This window comes from Pinus tabuliformis, chromosome 9, assembly GCF_031772625.1.
Source record: "Pinus tabuliformis cultivar Carrire ecotype Pingquan chromosome 9, CPIR1, whole genome shotgun sequence".
Lineage (NCBI taxonomy): Eukaryota > Viridiplantae > Streptophyta > Pinopsida > Pinales > Pinaceae > Pinus > Pinus tabuliformis.
This window is the reverse complement of record NC_142307.1, coordinates 103513010-103536668: the sequence shown is the minus strand read 5'-3', so window position 1 is coordinate 103536668 and position 23659 is coordinate 103513010. Positions and strand designations below refer to the sequence as shown.

Here is a 23659-nt window from a genome sequence, read left to right as displayed (position 1 = left end):
TGGTCCAAAATCTACAGAAGAAGGAAAGCAACATAGAGCGTTCTGGTTGCTAATGTGTTGAAGATATCACCCTATCAAACATTCACTGACATAATCCGGAGTAATCCAGCAAGGTTCACGCAGTGGAGTATTTGTGAGGATATTGACCCCATTCAGGAAGTAGACACCATACAAAGACGTAACACATACGTGGCAAGCGTGCATCTGAAGTTGATGTATCACTTGTTTTTGAAAATGTCTTCTTTCTATGTCGACGCCGAAACATAAAGGGATGCATGCAAATACCTATGCTCTTGCACATACACATACATCACATAAAACATACACATACATCTATGGATATACTTTGTTTAAATAGTATGGACATCTTTTAACCCTACAAACGAAAAAAAATTCATTTCATGTTTAATTTAGTTAGTTTAATTTAATTTTATTATAAATAATATATAAATTCAAATAATAATATCAGATACATTTTGCACTTGCAAACAAAAAATATTATCAAATACATTTTATTATCAAACTTCCACCACATCTTCTCCATCCAAAAATTCGGCAAGATCCCACACCGGCAAGGCTGACCAAATCCTAAACCAAACAAAAACAATTCGGACTTAAGATCGCTCAGAATTCCAGTGAAAAGTGAATTACCAACTATTGTATTCATTTTTTTAACCTCCTCCACCGTATCCTCTGATCTGATTACAGAACCCCTAGATCCGAAGACAGAATGAAGACTGTACAAGGCAGGCACCATTGTCACGCAAGAGAAGAACGCATGTACCCCAAAATCCACAAAAGCAGAGGGCAAACAACATAGAGCGTTCCGGTTGGTATTGTGGATATACAAGCCCTATCAAACAGCTGAGTAATATAATCCATCACGACTCATGCTGTGGAGCATTTTCGAGTATATTGACCTGATTCTAATACCGGAAGCAGATCGATAGGGACCTGCCGCACGCACACGGAACGCCATACTTGGCACGGCTAGATCTGAAGCTGAAGGAACAAAATTTAAAGAAAAAAATATTGGGGGAGGGTCGAGTATGATTCAAATTGCAACAAATGCCATGACATTAGCGACCGATTTTGTTCTCCTCAGGCTTAAAATTTTATTCATCTGTTCCACGCTTCCGCCATAGTCGTCGCCTGAAATAAAGCCTCTGTCGCCGTGACCGGGTGAACCTTCGGGGGCAGTTGGGCCATCAGGGGGATTATTCACCACTTCCAAGCTTCTGCCATGGTCGGGGCCGGAAATAAAGCCTCCGCTCCCATGGCTTGATGAACCTTCGGGTGCAGTTGGGCCATCAGGGGGATTATTCACCACTTCCAAGCTTCTGCCATGGTCGGGGCCGGAAATAAAGCCTCCGCTCCCATATGAGCCTTCAGTTGGGCTATCATATGAGCCTTCAGCGGGAGGAAGAATCAGGCCACATGAGATTTCATGGAGAGGAATTGGTAAGGCCGCTATAGAAGTATTCCATTTCCTTTGCACCGTGTAAAACAATAGCACTATCGCTGATACCAGCCCTGCTAGGACGAAAATGCCCCAGAAGTGTTGAACTTGAAGTTTGCCGGTTCCCAACTGATCCTTATATTTGCTGCAATCACTGCCATAGTAAGGCAACCATTGTTGTTGCAATTTGACCAACTCGCCGTTTTCTGATAGCTCTAGTATTCTGATAGAAATGTCCCTTACCAGTTCAGAATTCATGCGATCAAACGCCTGCCCAAAACAGCCCATCAGTATCCACAAACGAAATTAAAAGTGTCATGAATAGTTATTGCCTTGAATGTTTGGAAAAAGGAAACCAAATTACAGATCCCAATAGTAATTACTTACAAATCCCCAGTTGTGAATTGTGAACGTTTGGCCAGCGAAGGCGAGGCTATCGCAATGTTCTGCTACAAGAGACTCTATGTATGGATGTTCGTCCACGATAGCACCCACATCACCTCCAGACAAAGCATTATAATAATCGGCTGGGATTAGAGGCACTAGTCTATGTCTAGAGATTCTGTAGTGTTCTATAAATACATCTGGGATTGTAGATCCCTGATCATAACCAATTCTTAGATTGCTGGCCACTACACTGTTGATGTCGTTAAGGGTTGGTTCTAAACGTGTGGCTGTTAGAATAGCTGATAAATTTGCTGTATAGCACGATTGCAGAATTCCAATAACAAAAAACCACGCCACAAACACTATGCGCCCCATTCCGGTCCGGATATCATCTGCTATCACAAATCAAATTTTCGATAAAAGTTCCATACGTCTTTACATCAAATTAACGGAGGACAAACAAGGAATTTGTGAAATAGAAAGAGAACAACTTACCCTGATTAGTGAACCAAGTTATAAAACTGAACCTGCACAAAAACAAACGTTGCTAAATTTAATGTGGTTTCCAACCCGTTCGATCGCTGAGGTAGTTACTTTGTCCTGTCCAAAATGATAGGTATATAAAATAGGGCATGGCCAAAGTTGTTCCTTACCTTAATATGCTTCCCAATGGGTTTCTAGGCTGCCCTTCGAAGAGCCGAATGTTTCTGCGCTCCAATATATAGATCATCATCCCTCCGGAGATGAAGAACACCGCTATTAGTAGCCACATTCCAGTGGTGAAAGGTTTCGTAAAAACCCAGCCAAAACTAATGGCATCCTGATGTTTCAATGGAACAACTGCCACTAAACCAGAATCTAAGAAAGGTTGTGCAAACAATACTTCTCGAGAACGTTTTGATGTGATGGTGAAGTCTCCTACCACTGCATCCAGATTCTGAACAGCGAAGAACAATAAAGAAAGCATGAAAGATATGAGCTCTTATTGGTACTACCGTTAAGAATGACAACAATTTAAGGGCCTGCACACAGACAACACCTATACCTTAAGCACAATTTGGTCAATAATACTATCGTAGCTGAAGTGGTAGCTGAAGTTGTCTATTCCATATGGGATGTAATGGACGGAATAATTGAGTGTTTCAATGGAAGCTTCAAACACCTTCACGCAGAATCCGCCAGCAGTAGTTCCGTTCGTTTCTACCGAGACGAACTCCTTGAACACCGTATTCCAAGGTACGCCTACTCTCAAGATTTTTGCTGTTGGAGAAGTAATAGAAGAAGACGGTGTTATTTGATTTTGCTGTGCATCAGTATTCTGATAAAACGTATGCATGCAACTCATAAAAATAAGGGTCGGCCCAAGAAAAACTTTCAATCCCACTGTCCTCATTCTGATAACTTCACTACTGGATTCTACAAATCAAGTTCTTGATTGTTCCAAATTAAATAATCGTAGGTTAAGTGGAGCGCTCGACGATTAGCGATTCCACAGATCACTAGTTGACTGTTCCGAATTAATTAATATTAAGTTGCGTGGAGGGTTGAAATTTGTGTAGCGATCGATCAACGTTAGCGTACGTCGGAAGCGGGTCTGTTTTCTTTGTACTTATTGAAAACTTAAAATATTAATATCACAATCTCGTTTGGTATATATTGAAAACTCTAAAATATTAATATTATGATCTGTTCGATGATGTGATTAATCACATTAATTGGTAAAGCGTTGACAAATTTTTTATCTTTATAATTTTTACTGAATTTTTTTTTAATTTAATATAAATTAAAGAAACATGAATTCAAATATAACAATCATATTTATATTGATAAATGTTGTGAGTATATATATCAATCACATAAATAATTATTAATAAAAAAGTATTTAAAAAATTAATATTAATTATTATTTTATTATTTTATAACAAAAGTAATATGTAGTCATTAATATTAATTAATATATTATAATATTATTATTATATAATAAAAATCATATCTAGTCATTGTATTATTATTTGTTTTTTTATGTAAAAAGTAATTGATAATTAATTTAGATTAATTTCACTATTTAGAGTTAAAAATATCTCAAACCATATAATGTACATAGTAATCATAAATCTCAATTTAAAATAACATTACATATAATATCTTATTTATATCTTTTAAAATTAAATTATTATTATTATTATTATTTACAAAATTGTATTAAAAATTATAAATATATAAATAGTTTATGCAAATAAATTAATTTAAATGAATGTTGTAACTAAAAAATATGTTGGTATTTATTTTATATTAAATTCATTATCCAATTATTAATTGAAAAATAAAAAAATTGTCAAATTAAAAATAATATAATATAATACATGAATGACTATATTTATTGTTTATGAAGTCAGGCTTCTATGATCCATATTAAGTTAAGAAGAGTATTCTTTAGATATTAAGCATAAATATTTAGATTTGATTAGTGTACTCTTTATTAGATGTTATGACACTTGGTTCCATACAAGATTTTTTTATTTTTTATTTTTTAAATAATTTTTTTGAAGTTGCTTTTAGTGCAATTTTTTGGAGTTTCCCGTGGGGAATCCGACTGAAATTTTTGTAGTGAAATCTTGATTTGTGTTATTTAAACTAGTTTTTTGACTGTATATATGGATTCAACACTCTGAAAAACACCTAGGGCACTTCTATTGTGTGGGGCTTACCCATAAAACTTGTGATTTCAATGAATTCTTGTTGGATTTTAGAGAAATTAGACATGAAAAATCCACCGGAAAAGCTTAAAAAACGTCGGACTAAAGACAACTTGATTTCTTTTTTCTCACAATTCAATTTTAAACACCAATTTCAAAAATTATTTTTGATTTTCAAAATATTAGTTTAATATTTAATTTTTCAAAAATTTAATGAACTTTATAAAATCTATTTAGAAAAGCCTTTTTTAAAGTCAAACTTTTTTTTACTAAAAATAAAAACAAAAACAATATAACCTGCTTTTAGTAGGTATAATAATAATATTATTATATTATAATAATTGTTGATGAACCACACTTGTCTACCAAAAATTTCTCTTATGTGATTTCTAGCGAATGACTATGCTTAATTCATTATGGATCACATAATCGTGAATACAGAAAATAATTAATATTATTTTATCATAACAATAATGATAATAATAATATTAATTTAGGATTTAATATATCCAATCTTAAAACTAATATTAGAAACCATATTTATTTGTAAATATTGAACCCTCTCAAATATTGTTTATTAAAATAAAATTAAAATTAAAAAATTATAACAAATTAATTTAGTTGGGGATTTTTAGGGTACAATGTTTAACTCATAATTTGCATAATGATATTATAATGTACTAGCACAACCACATTAAAAACATTAATGTGGTTGATATAGCTGAAGACTCCATTTGTATCTATGTTGATAAATATATAATAATACAAATAATATTAAAAAAATGTTACGATAAAAAATAGTATTATTATTGTCATTATGAATATTATTGTGTATTTATATTAATTATTATTTAGTATTTTTATTTTTTAATAATATTGAATTATAAATTATTTAATATTATCCAATGATAATATTAATTAATGATGATGATGGTCATTAGTGTCCACTAAGACCAATGCGGACTATCAGACCTTAGGAAGAAGAAGAATTTAATTTTGATTCTTTAGAATCTTATTTCTATGCTCGAAAACAAGGAAAAGAAGCACACCCAGATCATTATAGTTGGGCTGAATTAATAAGTCAAGAAGATTGGAAGTGTGACAGATGTTAGGTAAATGAGAGTGGATGTGCGTAAGGGTCGAACAATCTAAATAAAGTGTTTTTCATCCTCCACCCTCTTAGTATCGCAGATCTGACAAATTCTATCATCCTAGAGAGTCTTGAGAGTAGACCACCGCCGAGTTTCATGTTGAAGCTCATGAGAACTAGTTCTAATCTTAGCGATGTTCATCTTTTTATTCGAGCTGGTCAAAACATAAAGATAATTTTGGTTCTCAAGGGTGGGGTTGATCACCTCCTTATAATATCTTAGCTTTCATTTACCCTCAACTCCTTATCATCCCATAGATTATCCTCAAATTTGGAGGTGATAATACCTTTGACACTATCCTTACTTCCCAAGATGATCTCCTCATTTATTCCCCAATGGTTGAGCCAAGACTAGGCATCCTTATGCCACCCACGCTTGAGGCGAAGGTGGGGGTTTTGACTAATGTTAGAATCAATTTTAGGAAGCCTCTTGGGTTCCATTTTGTAAAGCTTCTTCTGATACATTAGATATTTAAACATAGCCCTGCTTTCAATAGGAGAGATAAAAACTGAGAATCCAAATTCAAATTATTAATCAAATACAATTACATATATACAAGGTGTTGTCTCAAGATAGAGAGACTATTTTAGACACACAATCTGTTGGTTGAGGAAATCTCTCAACCACACACCAAACTAGGAAATGGATCCTAACTACTAGGAACAAACTCCTTTACTTAGTGAGAATCACAACTAGAGACAAGTAGGAATTAGATATTCCAACACTCCCCCTTAATGAGTATTTGTCTCGATATCAGTTTGCAAAATCTAGTTGTGGTCAAATATACCAAAAAAAATATGTTGATGTCCATATAAAGGAGCAACCATCCACCGGAATGCATGGGTACTAACCGTTGCAACCACCAGTCTTGTAGGATGTCCTTCGCATACATGGTTCTTCCAACCATTATAACTGCACACCTATACCTGTACCTGTAAATCCCCCTCCATCATTGTTAACCTGGGTTTTGTCGGATTACTCGTAACCATGTTCTGGGTTTTAACGGATCACCCCCAACCATGCCACCAAGGGCTCTGTTAGTGGTTTTTAGATTACCACGAACTGTATGGGGATACACATGCCTTAGAAGGCTTACAACACACTCCAATTCTGGAGTTACCAGGTACATAGTTTACAAAGATCATAATAAAACATCCTAGATTTGCTTACATTACAACTGTGATTCACATTACAACATAATAGAGTCTTTTCCACAAACACGAACAAACTACTCAAGCAAATTTGAGCAAATTTGAGTATCCATCATCCTTTAATGGCTTATGTTGAATATACCACACCATTCATATGCTGGACTGCTTTCTCGTTTGAATATTTCCATCATGGACTTTGTACTTTTGAGTCTTGGATATACTGGTCTTGGATCTCTATGCTTTACCTGTCATCAGTTAGAGTAGTGAATTCTAACAACATGACTGCATATTGAGGTCGCTAATCTCAATATGTATACAAACTTCCAAGAGATATTCTCCTTCAAAATAATATGGAACAAAAGCACAAGCCATGATCTAAAATTGACTATGTATTAATACAAAATCACCAACACATAATATGAGTGAATAAAAATGGCTTTTCCTAATTCTTCCCGCAGAAGTATCATGCCTTTGAAACTGGATATCCTCTCTAATATAAATGTTGGACTGTATGCCATTCGTATCTACACTTGTTTCACAGAGGGAAGAACCACTAATCACAGGATCCGAACTGGAAACAATCAAACTCAAATGTTAACAGAAAACAACGATTTTCCACAGCGTTCAACGCCATTGATGTTCATCTGAAAAATACTCTCCGGCATAGGTATCACCATTTCGGAAGTGGTAGTATCCGAGGCCATGCTTGACGCCCCACTTAAACTCAATAATAACAAAAGTCAAAACCAGAAGTTCATTTCCAGCTTTGGAGAAATATAAATTTCAAAATAGATGAAATCCAATACACTGACCTTTACCTTTGCTTCAAAAGATTTGAAAACCGTAATTCAATTCTAATGGTATGGTCAGTCTTGAATGCATGACCAAACAGAAAATCAGTATTCATCCCCATCGTCTTCAGCATCAGAGTCCGCAGAATCAGCACCCACCTCTTCATAATCCTTCTCGAGAGCAGCTAGATCCTCCCGTGCCTCAGAGAACTCAATTATATACAGAAATAAAGTCCATAGTCGCCGAACTCACTCCGCAATTTCGCTTAGCAGATTAACTATATTTGAAGGCAGAGAATCGATCGTGAAATTCACGTCACCAATCAACTGTGCAACAAGCACATCTTCCTCCTTCTCATCATCTGCCAAATTCTGAAATTCCCTCTCATCACAACTCGAGTTAAAGGAAGACCCGGACGCTGAATCGAACACACAATCTGGATCCACAACATTACTATGTTTCTCGCACAATCAACTCTTTACACACTGCTCCATGCTGCTCACCTCGACAGGATAGTATCCCAGCAGCCACACCAGAGCAACAACATCCACAGATCCGACAACGAAGATTCTCTGTCCACGCGTAGACCACAAAAAAATAACCACAGTTTTCTATGAATGATGGACACTTAAAGAAAACTAAAACAAAAATATACTTCTCAACTATTTCCCTCAGCCCAGGACGACCAAGCCCACAAGGAGCCAGCCCTCAGGGCTCTAATATGAAGATAAAAACTGAGAATCAAGATTCAAATTATTAATCAAATACAATTACATATATACAAGGTGTTGACTCAAGATAGAGAGACTATTTTAGACACACAAACTATTGGTTGAGGAAATCTCTCAACCACACACCAAACTAGGAAATGGATCCTAACTACTAGGAACACATTCCTTTACTTAGTGAGAATCACAACTAGAGACAAGTAGGAATTAGCTATTCCAACAGAGAGGCCAGCTTCGATCATGAGGATAGGATAGGGAATATTTCCCTTGATCTTGATATTGTAGGTTATGAACTGCTTTTGAATCATCTCAATCTTTCTCCATGATTATATGGATATACTGCAATCCCAGACTTCACAACCATATAGGACAACGAGGGTGACAAGGGTCTTAAAGAGGAGCCTTTTTCACTCCAAATACAAATATTGGGAGCCTTACAATTATTTTCAGAGCTCATAATAATATTTCCAACCTCCATTAATCCTTTTCTCAATGCTATAATTCCATTTGAACTGATAAGGACTGTCAATACCCAAATATTTATAAGAAGAGGCATGTTCCAAGAAATTGTTATTGTAGGTGAAATTTCCATGGGTGATCTTTTTGAATTTAATTATCATGATTTTAATCTTGTCAGTAATAACTGCCATACCCATCTTGGAACAATAATCATGAAGAGTCTTGAGTTTCTCGTCTAGGTCCCCATGGCTTCTAGCAAGAAGAACAATATCATCAACATACATGAGAAGAGTAATGATAATACTAGCAAGCTCAGTCCCCTTACACCTCACAATTTCCAAACACTCCTCTAGATTATTCATGTAAATACCAAAAAGTGTAGGGGAAAGGGGACACCCTTGATTAACCCTGATATTGCATTTAATATCTTTAGATGACCCTTCATTGGTTTTAAGCTTGGAAACAACTGTCGCGTAGAGGCGAATCACAACAATCTTCAACTCAGGGGGAATCATTATCTCATCAAGTCTTTTCCAAATCTTATCCCGAGGAACAGTGTCCAAGGCTTTTCTAAAGTCCACAAAGCAACAAAAGAGATTGGCTTTACTATTGTGACATTCCTCAACAATGATCCTAAGAGTGACAAGATGGTCGATAATTGAGTGGTATCTTCTAAAACCAGCTTGCCCTTTAGCTCTTTTACCATGGATTTCAAGCCAATGGCTAATCTTCTTTTCCAAAATGAGACCATAAAGCTTGACTAAGATGTGGGTAATCATAATGGTCTTGTCGTTAAAGGGATCAATTTTGTCCCCATTTTCAAACATAGGCACAATAAGGCTTTGCGTCCAAGGTTTAGGGAAGCCAGGCTTTATAGCCAAATCAACAAGCTTGTGGAGATGAGGAATGAGGATAGAGCTTCCCATAATTAAGATCACGTCTTGGTATCCTTCAATGTATTTATATTTCCCACTAGTGAGCTTATTAATCCCACACTCAACATCCTCAAGAGAAAAGATATCTTCCTTAATAGGAGTGTTAACGATGTTATCCATGGTGTCCGGGGAGTCATACAACTTCTTAAGATAGATGTCCCACTTTTCTAAGGGGATTGAATGATTATCTTTAGATTTATGAACAAGCACATTCCGCCAAAACTTTCTAGGCACAAATTTAGAAAGGTGAAGAAGATGATTGTGTCTCTTATTAATATATGACTGCTTCTTCTCTTTAATGAGGGATTTGTATATACTAATATGTCAGAGATTTATAGTTTTGTTAGGAGCGTCTTGAATAGTTTTCCTTACACTTTTACAATCTTTGTCATACCAAGGGTTGGAAGTTCTATTAATTTTCTTATATGAAACCTCAGTAGAGAAATTGGTAATGGTAGTGGGAAGGGTAATAGTAAAATTGTGATAATTTCTATCGATATTGTTTTTATATGTTAGGGAACTTAAATTCCTTATTAAATCCTTTAATAAAAGGTCTATATTACTTTGATTGAAATGAGTGTTTCTTTTGCTTTAACTAGTATCCTACATGTGGCTAGCATGCTGAGAAATATTGAGGGTTAAAGGCAAATGCATGTGGTGAGAATCAGGCTAGAAATATTTAAGAATCTCAGTGTTGGTAATACAATTAAGGAGATGGGTGTCTGAAATCACATATTCCACAAGATTACTGCCCAACCCATGTAAATAGGTCATCTATCCCAAGGAAGGCCACTTGCTAATACCATTACAGATAATTAGGTGATGGGAACTACAAAGCTTGAGGAGCTCGATGCCAAATAAGTTCTAAGTTCTATCTTCATAGGTTCTTTTGAATCTATTATCTAAGTCATCATCTTCATCAAGCCATAGGGGGTGAGGGTGAGAGTGGTTTCTTAACATAATAACCCGGTTGGTAGCAATTCTAGCATTGAAGTCCCCAATAAAATGGATATTACCATCATTCCTTAGGTTGTGAATGTCTTTTTCTAAGGTAGTGAAAGGGAAATTCTTATCTAAGTTGTTTTACTTATAGGAGGTAGAGTTGATAGGAGTGAAATAGAATATTGCAAGAAAAATCCTATTAGTGGAAGAATAGGAGATCTCGATCCAAATGTACTGATTGAAGGGGTCGATAGTATGAAGTTGGATGTGAGAAGAAAAAATGTTCTTAATATAACATGCTATACCACCAAGACCCCTTCGAGAGGATTTCTTGTTCCAAATAGACCAAAGAATGAATTTGTGAAGGTGAGGAACCCTAGATTCATCATGCTCCAAAGTTTCAACTAGAAAAATAAGGTCAATATCACTGGGATCCAACTTAACATAGGACCTTTATGCCATGGAAAACCATGATAGTTACAAAAGAGGATCTTGCGTTATCCTAACCCCTATATATCACTCGTATTTCAGAATCTATCTCGAATAATAACTTTCCTATTCCTAATGATAGTCCATTTCCCCTCTTTTCTTTCCTCCTTGACCTTTTGGAGTTCTTTCCTGAGTTCAACTTGGTCTTCTAGAATTAGATCTTCATTTATAAATATTCCAGTTCCCTTTAGGCTTAGGGATTTCTTGAGTATATCTAATTTGTGGCCATTACAACTTACCTTAATATGGATTAGTCTATGTTTATTCTCAAGTAACTTTCCCACCAAAATTGCTTCAATGATATAAGTTGTGGAATTTGAGATTTTTCTTTTACTTGTTTTTTTACTATTTCTAATGTGTCCTCATTATTTTGTTCTTCTATCCCAACAATATAAGGTGTAAGGCTCTTTTATTGCATTCATGGTTGAGTTCATTCAATTTGTTAATTTCCTCTTTTATGGGTTTAACATCTAATTTATTCTTTGTGTTAATTAGGATTAAGTTTAATTTACTATTTCTAATGTGTCCTCATTATTTTGTTCTTCTATCCCAACCAATTTGTTAATTTCCTCTTTTATTGGTTTAACATCTAATTTACTATTTGTGTTAATTAGGGTTAAGTTATTATTGAGTTGTCCTTTTAGACTTTTAATCTCGCTTTTCAGGGCGTCATTTTCTTCAATCATTGATTGTTTACTATGCTCTATTTCTTGAATCCTACCTTTCATTCCTTGGAGTTCATTCTCAAGAGAGATTATTCTATTTTCTAGCGATTTATGATTGTTTTCAAGCAATGTCGTTAATTCTAATTTAAATTGGTTTTCTCTTTCTTCTCTTTATATGTTTAAAGATTAAATGTACTCATATAGACTATCTAGAGTAATTTTACTTGGTCTCCCTTTGCTTGCTAGAAGGAGTCTTAGATACGTGAGGGAAAGTACTCATAACATAAAAAAGCTAAACTTAATAAAAAGAGCTTGAGAGGGAATGTATGCACTTGTCAGTGTACATCTTAGTGTGCTGCGATTTGACTCCAAGATGATTTTGCTAGCCCACCAGAAGAGATTCGGCTTAGATAATTGACCCTCCCAGCAAATACCACTAAGTTTGTCCGAGTTGACCTCAGGCTTGAGTTCATTCTCTATGTTACAGTCTGCACTCCACGAGGATTTGCATATTAGAGAGGTTAATACTTGGTTAGTGAGGTTTATAATATGCATTGCAGAGGTCGATACTTGGCCGACGAGGTTTATAATATGCACCGCAGAGGTCAATACTTGGTTGGCGAGGTCTGCAAAGCGAGTTTCTTAAAGAATAATTTGCCACTGAAGGGAAATATCACGCAAGCATAAATTAGGGTTGAAACTCTTTGCCACAGTAGAGAGATATACTTTGCCACCACAAAGAGATGTAAAACTTATGGTCACCGAGAGGTATTAAAACATCGCAAGGATGATCAACCGTAGAGAAAAAAAATCCCATAGAGTCGTAGGAAGGAAGACGAGTTGCAGAGATCACTCGGAACCTTCACAAAAAATCACGACAGACCAAGTTCATATCACTGCATAGTGTCTTTACAATAATATGAATTATCGACATCAATACTTGGCTAGCGAGGTAATATTAATTAATAATAATAATCTTATGAGATATCGTTTTGGGATTCAACTGTGTTAAATAAGTCATTCACGTATGACCATTTCCATGAGAGCTAGTCGTAACTGACTAACTTATCATGACTTTTGAATAGTTCACTTAGCACTCATTGCATCGGGGGATGCTCACAGGGGTGAAGAAGTGGGATTGAAACTAGTGAAATGAATCACATAACATCACTCATCACTTCCAGGGCTCGCACCCGGTAACCAAAACTTCTCGGGAGGTCACCCATCCGAGATCGCCTCTGGCTCAAGTGTACTTAACTATGGAGTTTTCCCCACAATCAAGCCTACTTAGCTTGCTGCCCCATTTTCTATACGTGAATGACTTACTTAACGCAGTTGAATCCCAAAATGATATGTAATATAATGCATTGTGTAAACCCCTAATACTTAAATAATAATCTTAATCACAATAATTTTTTAGTAATAATAATAATTATTTTAAAATGATTATAATAATATTTAATTAACAATAATAAAAAATTAAATAATATTGTAAATTAAAGAAAGATATTGTTAAATAAATATTATTATATTCATTTAAAAATAATTATTATTATTACAAAATAATTGTGGTTATAATTATTATTAATAATTAATATTACTACTAATATAAATTTATATTATTATTAAATAGTAATAAATAATTTAATATTTAATAATATTAAATATAAAAATAGTAAATAATTAGATAATAATTAAATAATTAAACTAAATATTGTGTATTAAAATAAAATTAAAATTAGAAAATTATAACAAATTAATTTAGTTGGGGACCTTTAGGCTACACAGTTTAACAACTCAGTTTTGATAATGATATTATTATGTAATATTGTTTATTTAAAGGTGTAAATACTCCTTTGGACCATGAATTATATATATATATATATATATATATATATATATATATATATATATATGTGTGTGTGTGTGATTAATTTAAATTTTTGATAGATCTAGAGTTAAGATGAATCTAAGTCAGTATTTATTTAAGCTTTAAACTCATCAATTTAATTTAATTTGAAGCACAAAATCTTAAAACTTTAAGATGAATTTAAAAAAAAACAAAGAATATTTTCATAATGCTGAGAATATTAGGATTTAATACATGTATTTAAAAAAATTGTTTTAACAATGTTGATAGAAGTGTTTATTTTGAAACAAGGTTTTCAAACTTTTAATTTAATTATGAATAATTATTAGGCAAATGGTATGGATGTAACCTCCACAAATTATTCTAGAATATTCTTAGTTGCATACATATTATAGGATGAGATTTATCTAAGAAGTAGTTATGCTATTTTTTTCTTTTATTTAAATTGATGAATAAAAAAATGTCATATGAAGTGAATTATGGCTTTTTTGGCCATGTGGCATTGATATCCCATGGTATTGTAACAAAGCTTACTTACACATTAGAATCTTCATTGTAAAGTGGGGATAAATCTCCATGGAGAAGAATCTTGTTGCATATTTCTTCAGATGTATTAGTTTTTTTCATAATTAATAATAATAATAATAATAATAATAATAATAATAATATTTAAATAAAGACTTATAATTTAGTGAATTTTTATGAACTTTTTAGTTTTAGCAACATGAGATGTATTATGCAGTAAGTGTTTTGATGCTTTTAATTTATATGGTTGTTTATATCTTTAGAGATGTTACAAAACCTATTCCAATCTCCACTCACATCACACACTCTTGCCTTATGCATATTTAAATCTAAAACCTCAACACTATAGTGTGAAGTTTAATGGTTAAGACTCATCTTGCATGCCCACAACCATGGATCATTGGTATGCTATATAAAACACTAACTTATGTGAATAGTGTTATCAAATTGAATCATTTTTTAGTAATATAATTGACTTCTTTTTTTTCTTTTTTCTTTTTTCTTTTTTTTTTCTTCTTTTTTCTTCTTCTTTCTTTTTTTTTTTTTTTTTTTTTTTCTTTTTCCGAGGAGAAATATCGTAATTTTCATTGATTTCAGAAAATTACATGTTGTAGATGCTTAATAGCATATGAAGAAATGTGGGTAGAGCCACTTACAAACCAATACTCCAAATGAAGTATTCCAGAAAAGCCCTCAGACAGGGCAGAAAACAAATGGGTATGTAAACCCCAACAAATCTGCAGAAAACAGTGGCCCAAAAAACCCCAAAAGGCCAATATTGAGCCTCGGAATAGACCTGTAGAGGGTAACCCATACCCATTACAAAAAACAGCAAAAAGAGCAGAGGTGCACACCAAGAAAGAAGCATCCAAATAGTCATTCATCTCAGACCCAGCACCAAACCATCAGAAGCAGATAAAAAACTCCTGAGGAGTGAAATTGACAACAGAAAGCTCTAGATCTGGCGGCCTGGACAAGAAAGAGAGGCACGAAATGAGGAAGAGAGCAGCCAAGGTAGCCACTCCTCCCCCGCCCCCTCAGAACTCTCCTCCTGAAACAAACGAACCAGAGGTAAGAACAGCTGCCCCATACTTCCTTAGCAGCCTTCAGAAACCCCAGCAAACCCAGCCATATTGTAGCGACACGAAACAAAGCAGAGACAATCACCTCCACACCCCTGTTCCCTCAACGCTCCAAAAATGGCAGTGGATAGGCCAGCGTGCGTCCAAAACAGCATCGTCTGCCGCAACAAGAAACTCATCCGGTCCCAGCCAGAGCAAAGGCGAAACCGGGGGCAGAGGCGGCTAGGGCAGCCTCCTCGCCCCCGCGCAGTGTAAACCCTAGAGACCAGTAACGAATTTTTTTTTCCCTGCTCCCTCTCAGCTCCGCTCCGTTCGCCCTCCTTCGTCCCACAATAAGGGGGACTCTTTGTTCATATAATTGACTTGTTTATTTAAATATTTTTTATTTGATTTTCAGAATTTTTAAATAATTTCATTAATTTGATTCCATATTAATAAACACCTTTTTTAAGTAATTGATGCGAAATATATATTTACATAGTTTCATTAGTGTTAATATATTATTATTCATCTGACTTTTATAAAAGATATCTATTTATTAATTTTAATAAAAAATAGCTATATTTCATAATTACGTATAGAAATATCAAATGTGTTATTTATTAACATAACTCTATGCCTTTAATACATTTAACCATATAAAAATAACAAATATGTTAATTATTACCATGACTCTATGCATTTAATACATTCATACTTGAATGTGAATATAAATAGTGTTGAGTTACTCAGTTCTGGGAGTGTAAGGGCTTTATCCTTCATACTTGTTATGAGTTTCTTCAAAATCACCCAATAAAAAAGCTTTATTCTTTTACTTATTAGTTGAAATATTAGAAATTTTCAAGTTTTAGTTCAAAATTGTTTTTATTATTTATAATTTTTTTATTTTTAATTATTATTTCTTTTCAAAATACATTATATAAAATCAGTTTTATCAAAACCGTGAAAACTTTTTGAAAACGGTTAATCATAATTTATAAAATCTTTAAAATAACATTACATAATTACCCCAAATCTTTTGAATAATTATGAGGTTTCACAACATCTCAAAAAACCATTATAATGATACTTTTAAATATTAATTGTTTTAATTTAAATAGTAAAAAAATCATAGAAAAATAAAAATACATATAAAAACTTCCAAAAGCCTGTCCCCAATACCTTCAATCAAATTTACACCCTACTAACTATCACCAAATAGCGTTCGTTTAGGAATTCCTTAGTTGTTAAGACAAGACTTAGCGTTCCAAGATACAGATGTTTAGGAATTCCTTAGTTGTTAAGACAAGACTTGGTGTTCCAGCATACAGATTTTTAAGACGATTCCTATTTCCAGCCCCATAGAAAAGTTATTGCGCCTTGTTAGCCTCCTGTTGCAACAGGTGTTCATCTTTCATGATTGAAATTTTTACATGCCAAATATGTCATACTTTGCATGCTGCAATGCTCCATATTTCCTGAAAAGAGGCCAAAGAAGAAGCCATGAAAGTGTGCCAGTCTAAATGCCACTACTGTATCCCAATTTTGATGAGTTATCCATTTTTGAAGAAGTTTCTGTTAAGGGAAGTCCAAACAGTCTAATCTTGGTTTCCCTAGGTTTCAATTTCTTGTTTTACAATATAGAGAGTCATTATCTGACCAAACAGTTCAATCTTGGCAGATTCATAGATAGGTAGAGAAACAAAGGAGCCCAACTGCTTAATCTGGGCCCTTGGAAGAAATAAGTGTAGACTTAGATAGAGAAATAGCAAAAAGAGAAAAGGATAATCTGGGTCTGCAAGTCCAAGTGCACCTATGCAAAAAGAAGAAAAAATGCTAGGTAAGTAGGCTGGGTAGGTAGTTTTATGGTTGCAGAATCATGCTCTGTAATCCATTTCTTGTTTTCAGGTGTTATACCTTCACAGATTACAGTTATGATGCAGTTTTCCATTCGGAGGAGCTCAAGTGAGGCATGTCTAACTCCCCCTTCTTCTCATTTCCCAAATCACTCACTAACTTCCTCGAAAGGGTCAAGATCCACTTAATGCCCCTTATTTTCATCATTTTCCATGTCATTTTCCTTGGTAAAGATCTTCTTTGCTCAAGGCATGTTCATACTTCCTCTATGAATCATTTTCCCCCCTATTAGCCTAAGATTCACATACTTAGCGCTTTCTGATCACTTGTCATATTAACTACTAATTTTACTATGTATCTCCCTATCTATCTCCCCTTCCCCTACTAAAACTATGTTAAAAAACTCCCCTATGTACATATTCCCATCCCCAGGCACTGTAGCCCTATTACATCAGTTTGGGAAATGTTAAGTCCATTTGGGGCTTAGCATTAGCCTTCTGTGTCCTAACCAGGAGTTAGTCTGACACCTGGTCACCCTAACAACCATTTCCCCCTAAGTCCCAACCCTACAATACCCATTCCTCGCCCTTATCCTAAGGTCACGCATATAAAGATTTTTTCCCCCGGTTGCAAATAACCCAAAACCCACATTTCTAATGTTTAAAACCCCCCCGCGCCATATAAAAACACATAATTAAATATGTGTGGGCCCTGTCCCTAACCTTCTGCTGCCTTACTCATGCCGCCGACTGTCAGATCTGGCGTGCCCAAGATCTACGGTGGGTGGCCCTTTTTGTACGCAACGTGCCAAGGGTTAACGCCCGAGAGATGGGCGGTTTTCCCGTCGTACTCCCGCCACGCGTCACCCTCTCGGCTGTGGCAGAGCTCCCTCGTCCAAAACCACCTGCACACAAAAGCGGTGCGCTCGAAACCGGATACCGCCTTCCCCCCTCCTGCGTTAGCGCCACATCATGCTGATGTCACCATACCGTGTCAGCCTCCTACCGCCGTGTCCTTGCCATATCACTACCACGTCACATCCTCCACCATACTGCCATGTCACCCGTCGTACTGCTGACGTCAACCTACCACGTCACCGCCATACTGGGACCCAATGCTGACGTCACCGTCAAAAAGCGCGAAAGGCACAAATCGCAGCCTAGGAAGCCTGGAATCAAAATCTGAGGCAGTTTTTCATGCGCGATTAGTGCTAGGCACTAATCACGCATGGCTACGGGAAATAGGCCAAAATGGAAATCCCTTTCCTAGCTCGGCTTCAGCAGGCCCGAAAGGCGTAGAATGACATGAATTTCTTCACGCAGCATTCAAAAAGGGGCAAACACAGTTTTAAAAGTAAGTAGAGGGCCGAACAGTAGCCATGAAAGGTCGATGCAACAGTTCAAAGAGTATCAGTCGAATGTTTTAAATGAAAACCTTTATTCCCAATGCAGGTGGACATTGAATGACCTCCAACAAAGTCAAAGAAAGCAGTAAGGGCCAATCAAGGCTCTCCCATCACAGTTAATGCTCCTCAGAACCACTCAAGAGCATGGACCAAAACCCAAAGCACAGTTATGGCTAAGTGATCAGCACAGAGCCATAAAGATAACACATTAAACTCCTTTTTGTACAACTGCACCAGCGCAGCTCGAGAATATTTTCCCACATTTATTTCAGACATGTATTAGGTTAGAGACACTTATTACAGCAGATCTACCTGAGATCTAATCTTTATAGATATTTTACTTATAAAAACCACCCTAATTCACTGTAAAAAGGGTTGGTTGGTTGTATAGCTCCAAGAGAGACTCGCTCTGTATACCTGAGGTTTTACTTAATCAAAGACTGCTGAAACACTTGGAGGAATGACTATGTGCTGTGTATAATGTTTTGAAGAACTGAATGTGGAATTCTTGTGCTGCAACATGACTTAATAAGTGTTTCTTACCTTTGTTTTCCATTGATATACCATCCAAAATAGCAGAAAGAATGAATAGTTTAGAATTGGTTTAATTGCCCTCTATGCTCAATTTCTTTTGTTTCTATATGTTTTCATCTGAATTAGAAATGAATATGAATTCCCTGTGGCTCATATTTCCCCTAATTCACTCATGTTTGACAGTTATCTTGGGATTCTTTACTGCTCCTAGATAGAACTCATTCACCTTCCCTCTGCTAAGCTGAACGAGAGATTCTTAACTGCCTCTCATTCCTAGCCTTTACTCCACCCTTTAGCTCGAATGATTGTTTCATATGCAACTAGCTTGCTCCACATTCCCTCTTGTGACCAAGAAACACACCAGTAGTCCTACTCCTTGACTCCACGCCCAATGGTTTTAAAACTTTCATGCTATCCCTGCCTCTTTACTTGAAAGCATCATCCATCCCACCAAAACTAAAACAAAACCCCTTGTACCCAATAACTAGCCTAAAATCATCATCAAAAAAGCTAAAACCTAAAGAGAGAGCCCTCTCTGACTGCTGGTGGGCTAGCACCTGCAGTCCAAAGATTGGTTTGTGGTTACCTCGGCCGTATCCCTCAAGGAGCTAAGGGACAACCTGAGTGATAACATAATGGCGACTCCACTGGGGAACATCCTCGGTTAAATCTCACAAATCAAGTTGGAAAGCTCCACTGGGGAAAAACAATCAATTTTCCAATTGCTGCATATTCCTTAAAACTACAGATGAAGCCTGAATGTCAGCCAGGAAGCCTTTGAAACTGTGCTTACTTTGCATTCACAGGAGTAAGAAAATGCTGCTTCAGTCAAACTTCGTGCTAGTTTTAAGTTATAGATAGCTATTCCAAAATTTGATCAGTTCCTTGCTAATTCTAAAAAAGCATTCACAGAAAATACCAAAACAAGTTCAGAATCTGGCTCCCAAAAGGAATTCACGATATACAAGGTCAAATCCAGACCCAAACCCCCCAACTATTCTTGAAAATCCCAATTTAATCCCAATGAACATCAGGAAGCTAGAGCAAAGAGAAGATTTTGTTGACTTTAGCCCTGAAACAGTTCAGCCAAGCTGTGTTCCAACCCCTGTCAAGGTTTTATTTCGTTCAACCCCCACTTCCCCTTGTTCATCATCCACCTCTCAAAGCACTCCTCCCACACCTCCATTTACTGCACATACTCCCTTGATCGTTGTTGTTATAGCTGTTCCAGCTGTTCCTATTGTTCCACTTATCCCCGTAAACATGGCTAATAGATATGTAACCCTGCAGTTACCTGCTAATCCTGGGGCTATGCCTCAGGATTATCAAACTAAAATCACATACTTTGATGGAACTGGTTCTTGCACAGCCCTTCAGCATACAAAGAAGATGCAAGACTATTTCGAGAACTATGAGATAGATGACGATAACGTCAGAATGAAGATTTTCGTCCAAAGTTTGACAGGTGATGTTAGAACTTGGTTTAGAGCACTCACAGCCAATTCCATAGCAGACCCAGAAGCCTTATACCAGTCATTTATCAACAGATGGGAGAAAAAGAAAGACCCCTTGCACATATTATCTGAATATGACATCATCAAAAGAGGCCCTCAAGAATCTGTCTTGGACTATTGTGCAAGATTTAGTAATATTTATAACGCAATACCACAGGACTTAAGACCTCCACCTGATCTTGCTTTGTATAAATTCCCTGATGGTTTTGACATTGACATGGATTATCAGTTAAGAGAAAGAGCCCTCAAACCCTTGCAGACATGCAAAATTTTGCTGTTAGCGTAGAGGCAAATCTAATTGCCAAAAGAAACAGAGCTAGAACTGAGAGAAGAACCACCTTTAAAGAGGAACCCTCAGCCTTAGACCAAAAGCTGGATGCTATTATCACTGGCATGCACAGGCTGGGAGACAGAGTAGAGAGTGTTGAGAGGAAATCATCATGGGAAGGACAACAACCCAATACCATAAGGAACCCAAATTTCCGGAAAACTCAGAATACAAATGCTAGTAGGTCTAGCCCAGACCATGATGTAAGGCCTCCTTTTCACGAAAATTACGCTGAAGCATCTACATCTAGTGAACAGATGGAAGATACTCACATGAACTTGGTGGATTTGAAGGTTGAGCAACAAATTTTCCTAACTCAACAAGACCAAGATGAACATGACCTTAGTCAATTTCAGACTAAGTCTGGTGAATCTTTTGATTTTAAACAAGGCTATGATACTGCTGTGTATGAAGTCCACAAACAATATAAGCTGAGGACAAGAACCATAGATGTGCCTGAAAAGGTTAAGGAAAATGATACCAAGCAGCCAAAGAAGATTAAAGAAAAGGTTTCCTTCATGGAAACTGCTGGTAAAACAGTCCCTGATCCAAAGGATGTCACCATAGAGGACATAACCAAAATGCAATTTTCTAATGATCAGCCCCTGGCACCTTCTTCCTCCAAAGAGAATTTGAACAGTGTTCCAAAAAGCCCTCCTAAAACTAAAAAACTGCAAGCAATTACTTCCCTTAACGCTAACAAACAAGACCAAACTGCTAATACTCAAATAGAAAAAGAGAAGCCTGCCCCCCAAAATACTAAAACCCAATCTGAAAAATCATTTGACTTAGAGGCAGAAATAGGTAAACTCAAGATTTCCATCCCCTTATCTGAACTTGCCAAACATGAAGTGTATAGGCAACAAATTCAAAGATCACTTCAAATGCCAGAGGTTAAGGATGATGTGAATGTTCTTGATGATCAGCCTGAATTGTTGTTCGGTCCTGAAGTTAATGGAAAATAAACTTATGGATCTGTTCTACCTTTTTATGTCAGTTTACACATACATGACAAAGTCTTGCACAATTCTATGTTTGACTTAGGTGCCTCACACAACCTTATGCCCAAAGTTGTAATGGAAAAACTCAACCTTGACGTCACAAGACCCTACAAAGATCTATTCTCCTTTGACTCAAGTCAAGTCAAGTGTTTAGGCCTTATCAAAGACTTGTGTGTCTCCTTAGTCCAATATCCCAACAAGACTATCCTCATGGATGTGGTGGTGGCTGACATTCCACCAAAGTATGGCATGCTATTATCAAGATCTTGGGGAGAAAAACTCCAAGGATCCCTCCAATTAGACCTCTCTTATGCCACTATATCTGTCTTTGGGCAACCAAAGAGACTATATAGAGAAACACTGATGAAGTATGTGGTAACTAGTGAGGATAACCCCCAAAATTTTCCTATACACTCAATCCATTCTGATATGGATTGTTTTATTCTATTTAATGATGAAACAAATATTCTCACTAATGACAAGCCCTTGGCTTTAGAACTGAATACACACACCGATGAAGAATTGGTTGCCCATACTGATGAAACTGTCAAAACAGTCAAGGCAACCAGCATACAAGAAAAATCTCCCCAAACAGAAATTTCAAATCTACCCAATCCTAAAGTGACTGAAACTCTTGATACTAACCACAAGCAAGAAATCACATGGTACTTAGAGTTTGATGGCTCTGTTAACAAGTTAGGAGCAGGGCCAGGTGTTTGGATTCACAATACACATAACAATCATGCAGAAGGTCATGCCTACAGACTAAATTTCAAATGCACCAATAACATGGTAGAGTATGAGGCTCTCCTTTTAGGCCTTAAACTGCTCAAAGCTCTAGGAGCTGCAAAAGTGTCTATTCTAGGTGACTCTAATTTAATCATACAACAAATGAAAGGCAACTTTGTCACCAATGATAATAGAATGAGGGCCTATAGGACTGCTGCTACTAATTTACTCAATGCATTCACTGAATCCAAGCTTGCCAATATTTCAAGAGATCATAACATTCATGCACACAACCTAGCCACTTTTGCTAGTACATGTAAGCTTCCCTTTGAGCCAAATCACCATTTTACTGCTGAGATAAAACATAGGCCTACTATCTCAAATAATGTTAAAGATTGGCAAGTGTTTGAAAGTGATGCCCAGATTAACAACTTCCTCACTCTTGACCATCAAATATTAACATTGACATGGATGCTATGACGGATGAACAACAACAAACAAATGAAAATCAGCAGGCTGTAACCACTGTAACAACCAAGCAAATCCTAAATCCAACTATTTTTGACAATGCAAACATAGAAGAGTTGAAACAGATGCATTTGGAGGATATAGCAGAAACAGAGGCCGAGATCGTTGATCTAAAAGATAACTTTTTCCCTGCTGGCCTCACTCCATTAGAAGATATGTTTGATGCAAATTATGTTCCCAAAAAGCTAAAAATACAGCCCCTAAACACTGCTATAGAAGAACACAACATTGGGACAGCAGACAAGCCCAAAATGATCAAAATATCTCAAACTTTACTGCCCGATCAAAAACCCAAATATATTGATTTGTTCAAAGAACTCCAAGATGTATTTGCTTGGAGTTATGAGGAATTGAAGTCCTATGACACCTCAGTGATCCAACACACCATTCTCTTAAAACCAAACCAAAAGCCCTTCAAACATAAACTTAGAAGAATCAATCCCGTACTCCTTC

General features: G+C 36.0%; 1 protein-coding gene across 1 annotated transcript; it reads right to left on the bottom strand.

Moving 5' to 3' along the window:
- Positions 1-1054: 1054 nt before the first annotated feature.
- On the bottom strand, positions 1055-3239 carry LOC149147292 (glutamate receptor 3.4-like). The gene is made up of 5 exons (XM_089441788.1): positions 2892-3239; positions 2500-2783; positions 2342-2373; positions 1847-2238; positions 1055-1729 (listed from the first exon to the last, which is right to left on the bottom strand). The coding sequence occupies exons 1-5, from the start codon at positions 3237-3239 to the stop codon at positions 1055-1057; spliced, it is 1731 nt and encodes a 576-aa protein (XP_089297914.1).
- Between the last annotated feature and the right edge of the window lie 20420 nt (positions 3240-23659).